The sequence below is a fragment of the Neodiprion pinetum genome, chromosome 4, assembly GCF_021155775.2.
Source record: "Neodiprion pinetum isolate iyNeoPine1 chromosome 4, iyNeoPine1.2, whole genome shotgun sequence".
NCBI lineage: Eukaryota > Metazoa > Arthropoda > Insecta > Hymenoptera > Diprionidae > Neodiprion > Neodiprion pinetum.
In genome coordinates this window covers 41,478,864-41,485,850 of record NC_060235.2, presented here as the reverse complement: position 1 = coordinate 41,485,850, position 6,987 = coordinate 41,478,864, and the positions used below count along the sequence as shown (strand labels likewise).

Genomic DNA, 6,987 nt, shown 5'->3' with positions numbered 1-6,987 from the left:
TAGTAATACCACTGAAAAGTTATTATACTTATGATGATGTATGACGGTTATTTTTCACACGCAGGATGAGGTTATTCGTAGATGTTACGAGATGAACAAAAAAAAAAGAAAGAAAATAAAAAAAATTACCTCGCAAACAATACAGGCGAATAATTAACGTTGCATAAATTCTATTCGTTATTTGCCGTCACACGATCGGTTGCGGTGCATTAATACATTCTTTATAAACTTACACGCGCTGTTCCAGCTGTCAGTCATCCTTTTTTACAAACCATCCATTCAGCGAATGGCAAGGAAAGTCGGGACGAACGAACTGCACAGCATGCGGTCAATTAATCGTTTAACTTTACATGGCTTGTTCTGGATGAGTGAAAAACATGTACAGGATCTGTTAAATCATGGCCAGCGAGCGCGGATTAGCCGATTCAGCGTTCTGCGGAATTGATATTGAGTTGAAAAAGAGAAGATTATCGTTGTCATAGTAATGTAAAAAATTTTTAATTGAAGTGGTATGATTTATCATTTAATTTATTTTAAGTTAAAACTTTTTTACAATAATATTTTACATACATTTACACCGTGTCGCCTTTCATTACACACTCGCAATCTCAAGTTTTTTAAAATTTGATTTAATTTCTTATTCAATTTCTTCTTTTTTTCTTTCTCGATGTATACATATATATATATATATATGTATATATATATATGTAATATATGTATATATATTTAATATATATGTATGGTATATACGGTGAATCTTTTATTTTCATTTAAAAATCGTATTTTTATACAGTCTACAGTCTAATTTCTAGTAATACTATGTAGACACACACACACCACAGACACGCACACACATACATACACACACAGACCCACACATATATATTTATATATATGTATGCATATTGTTGGTTTCTTTTTTTCCCCTCTTTTTCAATCTGTTTCCATTTCACTATATTTTTTTCCCTCAACAGATATATATATATATATATACACGCACACACACACGTGTATGCATATGTATGCGCATGTGTATAGATTCGTATCAAATTCCGGTGTTACGATTTTCAAAAATTCTACAACACTTCAGTCCTTTGGAAAATCGCAACGGCTTCAATTGTCTATACGTTACAGAATCGTTCGTGGATATTTTGTTTTACTTTTCAATTTTCACCCAGTGAGTTCGTCATAATTTTCCTTCAACAACGACACAATCATATATATATTTATATACATATGTATATATATGTATATATATGTATGTATATATTTCCCTTCATTTTTTTTTTTTTTTTTTTTTTATTGACATAGAATTTCAATCAGTAATTTAATTACACTATAATAGAGTAAGTAAACTCTAAAATCGAAAATCACAATGTGGTCTCAACTCAAAAGAGAGTTATATCATATTATAATAATATATTTAATACTCTGACTACCTAGTTATTATTTCAATTAAATTCTATTTATGCACAATTACTTCCCTTCATTCACACATATATGTGTATATGTATTAAAGTTATATCTATACGCATGTATAATAATAATAATTATCGCACGATAATTTAATCAATATATTAACATTATGGTTGTTACTGTTATTGTTGTTCTTGTTGATGTTCTTGTTACTGCTACGGATTTTATTGTTACCAATATTATGATTATTTACTTTTTGTAAGTATTGTGTATATATACATATACATATATAATATATGTATGTATGTATAACGATACAGAATCTTGAAGATACAAAATTTACAATTCTCCGTTGACTATAAACTATATATATATATATATATATATATATGTATGTATATGTATATATACATATATATGTATACGCTACTTGGCGGTAACTATTCATTTCATTATATTATATACGCATGATAATTATGTACCTTGAGTCATACATCATCAGCCTTCGCGATTTGTTGCAATTAATCGTAACCGCCAAGAGCATTTTTATCACTAGACGGTACAACACACGAATACGTACGACCGCTGTGGGCGCGGAGGGATTCTCCTGGAACTGAAACCAATCGCCATATGCTGCTTGCAGAGCAAAATCTGTGTCGGTGTTCTGTTTTCAACACCCTGAATATCCACCTGGGATATTCCACGACGGAGTCAGGAATTTTCGTCTCTCGTTACGAGGCAAATTTTGCCGAATCCAGTCGATAACGCGGAGCCAAGATGGCCGTTGACTTTAGTTCGACGAACGGCCGACCGTACGTAACAATTGCATTATAACTTAAAATTGCACGATACTTAAAATTTATAAACTAGTTCATACAAATAGTTCACTTCTAAAGTGCAACGTCGCATCGTGAAATTCCTGTAATTACGCACAACCTTCGGGCTTCATGCCCTCAAAGTCGCGATAAGGTGCGCGCCTTTCGAGGCGACGGTGTTCAGTAAAGGATCTGCACGTACTGTACATACTCACCTCGACACTCGACGAAGCTTTCAACGATGCGAATATTCATACTTATCATATACTTTATACCATATTAACTTTATATCTCACTATTTACAAATATAAGACTCGATACAATAGCTGACTTCGTTTGTACTTGGGGCCGGGGCGCTAGGCCCTATATTTATACTATACATATGTACAAAATAATTCCGCAGTTTCCACACCTGCGTGTCACAATTTCTTTTTTTTTAGCTCGATAAAATTACTTATTCATTCATTTACTTTATCCACTGTTTGGCTATAGTTTACGTAAATAATATTCCTTCTGCTGGGATTGTGTAAAAGATTTTTTTTTTTTATGATGAAAAAAGAAACAAACGAAAAACAACATTATCTTTCAATCGTCATACGTAGTTTTAGAAAGCTTGTGTCAGAGTGGTGGGCTGCGTCCTGCATCAATCGCCATTCGCGATTCATGTGTACTCTGTTCTCCACCCGGTCTGAAATAGAGAATAGGAAAATAAAATGTCGACTGCCTCCATTTGACTCGGCGAGGAATGAACTCTCCGACTTTGAAGACTGTTGTCCAGATTTTTGTGAAATTGGTCTCTGAACCAAATACGTCGACATTCAAAACGACGGATCGATCTATTGTGCGGATGTAAGTTTTTGATTCTATCCACACGAATGACTTCGTCGCGTGACAGTAAACTCCGATCGTAAAGAATAAAGGCCCGGATGATTCGAAGGACAAAGAAGAACCCTGAAATCGACTCACCATGGCATTCGTGGTAGCGGCCAACTGGAGACCCTGAAGACTGGCCATGTGGTGTGAGTGGGAATGCGAATGGGAATGAGGATGAATCGGCGGTGGTGCCGGAGGTGGAGCAAAGCCCTGGTGAAGTCCCCCCGTGACTCCAACCCCCGTGTGATACATGTAGTGTTGCATCGCGGGATGCATCGAGTGATGATGCTGTGACGTGCCTGCAAATATAGAGCGTTCGAAAGGACGGTCAAACTCGGCGTGCGAAGTGTACCTAGGAGACAAGAAGGAATTTGAAAACTCTGGAGCGGTGATACTCACCCATCGGCGATCCGAATCCGGAGTGGAACGGCTTGTTGTCGAGGTCGAGGTGGCCCCCGGCCTTGATCATGTCCCCCATGACGCCACCGAGGCCGAGACACCCGCCAGCCTTCTTCTTTTTACTCTTCGACGACAGCTTTCGATTCCGCGTCTGTATTCCCTCTTTCTTCATCGTCAGTGGTCGGTTCACCTGAAATAATAAAGGAAAATACTCTTTGAGGTTGGTTTGACTATACCTAAGCAGGGCTTTCCGCGGATATCCATCAGAATTCTGCGAGTCGAATCCACCAGCTCTCTACACGAAGTGTCACTTGGGTAAAAATAGACCGGCCGCTAGTCGAAGACTAAAGTCTGAAGATGCAGGGTGTTCCAAAGGCTAGACGAGCTCCAGACGGGGACGGGGACTATCGGGACTAGACAGAGAAAACGCGTGTCTACTGACGCCGGTGACGGTGGCGCAAAAACGTAGGTCTCCCAAGGGCAAAAACCTGGAAAAATAGAAGACAGCGAAACGCACCCGAACTAACCAGCGGAGGAAAAAACACCCCCGCAGCACCCCGTCTTGACGTGTGGAAAATACGCTCCAAGACTACCTAACGAGAAAGAAAACGCTGCAGACGCGGAAAAAATTATCCGACAATCTGGCCTGCACCCCGAGGTGAACGACCTTTCAACCCCGTACTTTTTTCCAAATTACACTCGACTAGGATCGGTGGATATTTATGAAGCCCAACACCGCCAATTGGATAAAGTATTCGCACTGCTATTGGATTCGAGAAAACATGAAAGTAATTTTGTCATGGACTGGCGCAGTTGGCAAGATTCCTGCAAAGCCTCGGCTTGGGATTGGCCTTGAGGTTCGAAAATCCTCTCATCTCGCCTTGGGAAGTCCCGGAGTGAATCTTCTGCGTCATGTTCGAGGACGTCGGAGTAGAAGAAACGGGATTGACGTGTCACTGTGGGTATATTTGTGTCGGGCATTAGGTGTACGAGTATACGATCCATGAGTGAGCTAAGCCGGGGTGAGAGATATTACCCAAGGATATATTACAGACAGTGCTGAAACAATGAGACGCTGACGCAATGCGCCTGCATCTCGAGAGAGGTTCTCTAGTCACGCTTCGACTTTATACCCAACACACCACGCCGTTTCAATGTACCTCGTAGAGAATAATCTTGGGTACCTACAACGCGACGAGGAATATCCGATACTTAATAGGTCGATATGCTTACCTACCTGCAACAACGATCTACTCCGCCTTTCGTTTCTCGTTATTACAACGTCTGCAGACGCGGCGACGAATGGATTCATTTTATACATCAGTCACGGTTATTGTACGTCCTATGGCTTAACCGCGATATTTTTTCCGCAGAATTGCCGTGTTTCGACAATTTTTCTATTGGTACTAAGAGGTGCTGAGGTTTGGAGTCCGATGCTAACGAAACAAAGCAGTGAACTTTCAAATCCAATGATTTGTAAACAGTTTAAATGACCTAATTTGTGAATTTGTCCTCACGTCAGAGTGTAAATTCGAGAAAACGCGGTCGATGATAGCAAGGGAACGAAGAAGACCGGGTACAACTGACAGAATGAACTGTAGCCAGTTGACACGGAGACTGCAGACAACGACGTCCGACGCAATTAAGAAATCTCTCAGATTCCTGGTATCATAGTCGGTTACAATTAGCAAATCGACATGCACGAGGCGAATTCCCCGCTTCGCAGCGGCGGTAAAACACCGAGAGTGGGTTACATTAAACGTCATCGTCGAAGCGACCGTAGGAAGATTTCGAGCAATTTATACGACGGATGTGTTCGTGCGGTGTGGCGATGTACGCACATGCTCAACGATGATGATATTTCAACCGCGAAATAAGAAGGTATGTACCTACATACGACGCGACAGTGGGGGAGAATCGGGAGAGAGATGGAGAGAGAGAGAGAGGGACACGCGTGTGTCGTTGAGGGTAAACGCGTTGCGGGCGGGCTTTCTGCTTTGTAGTCGGCGAGGCGAGACGTGAGGCAACTGACAACGTAGGAAAAGAGGTTCCTGGTACTGAACATCGGGTTCCGTTCTCTTCCTCCTCTTCTCTCCTCCCTTTCCCACTCCTCTCATCGTTTTTTCGGTTTTTTTCCAACTCCGTTTCACCCAACCCTGAACCACCCGAGTGCCAGACGGTCAATGACACTTTTCGGAATTATGCAATTGACCAAATTTCACGAATTAAACTTCAGCTCCACCGCTGACTGCACATCTCGCTTAACGCCGGAGACCATCCTTCTTACACGCAGCTTTGGCGACCGACGAAGTGTTCAATTTCCACGTTGTTTCGTCATGAGTCACCGCTATTGAAAATTATGATCAAAACTCCATCAAGTCGATAAGTAAATCATATCCTGACAGTTCACTACGTAACAGGAATTATTGAGATTACTCAAATCAGCAATCTTGACCAGCACTTATACAGTTGAACTTCTTAACGTCGATCAAAATGAAAATATCGATGTCCAGCCGCAAATTCGAGAGACGTAAGACAGAACCCTTCAGCATGTATACCCAAGCTCAAAGGTTTCGATAACGTTTTGCAGAACACGCGGGATGGCGAGGCGAAATTTGAATACAATAAGATGGGTTATATCGTTAATAGGGAATGGATCGATCTCGAGTGTACGTAAGTCCGAAAGTGCGATGTGCGTTGAAAAAACAGAGAAGATAAATGCAAGGCAGAAGGCTTGGTAAACAAAAGGACCTGCCAATGCCGTCGGTTGACGACCAGCAGATGGATGTGGTCACACACGACGCAAGAACCTGGAGATCAACGTTCTCTGCATGCAGGATTACAAGGCTCGGTATTTTCGTTTTTTATTGGCAAAGGAAAAAGTGTGCAACAAAATTGAAACCGAAAGTTTCCCGATGCGATTTACCGGACGTTTTTTCATTTCGCGAAAACTCGATTCATATCAGACCAAAGAAGATGAATGGAATCGATCAGTTGCAACGGTCAACGTTTTTTCGAACCCGTAATTCGACTTATAGTCGATTCCTCAATGAATTCATCACTCGTGCGTATGTCGGGATCCGTGGATCCTTCTGTCGATCATTGACGCCGCTTTAATGTATTTGTTGTCTACGTCACGGGTGAGGCGGCTTGTCCATCCGCAGTTGAATGAGCAGAGACATCGATGAATGTGTATATGCCTATATAATACTCTGTGAAACGAATATCAATTACTGTCCTGCAAGACGACGACGATCTTGGGGGCACAAATTTTACGCTGTTTCTTCGTAAAACATTTTACAACTTCCTCCATAGACGCGATTAAATCATATTCCGATCATGCTAATGGGGTGTAGCTCATCCCCCTCGGATTACCAACAGCTCTCTCTCTCTCTCTCTCTCTCTTTCTCACACAGAAAATCATGATTATCTTTTGATAATTTGATATAACATGGTTCGATACATCTTCTCTGATCTCTTCATT

The 6,987-nt window shown here is 41.0% G+C and overlaps 1 protein-coding gene across 6 annotated transcripts in view; it reads right to left on the bottom strand.

Annotated features, from left to right (window-relative positions):
• Window positions 1-738: 738 nt before the first annotated feature.
• The window catches only part of LOC124216394 (GATA-binding factor C), a 116,358-nt gene continuing 110,109 nt past the window's right edge, over window positions 739-6,987 (bottom strand). For all 6 annotated transcript variants that reach the window (XM_069135523.1, XM_069135524.1, XM_069135520.1 and 3 more), the window contains exons 6-8: window positions 3,504-3,693; window positions 3,198-3,403; window positions 739-2,919 (exon numbers count right to left, since the gene is read on the bottom strand). In XM_069135523.1, coding sequence (XP_068991624.1) covers window positions 2,893-2,919; window positions 3,198-3,403; window positions 3,504-3,693 — 423 coding nt within the window. In that variant the 3' untranslated portion in view covers window positions 739-2,892. The remainder of the gene's footprint in view (window positions 2,920-3,197; window positions 3,404-3,503; window positions 3,694-6,987) is intronic.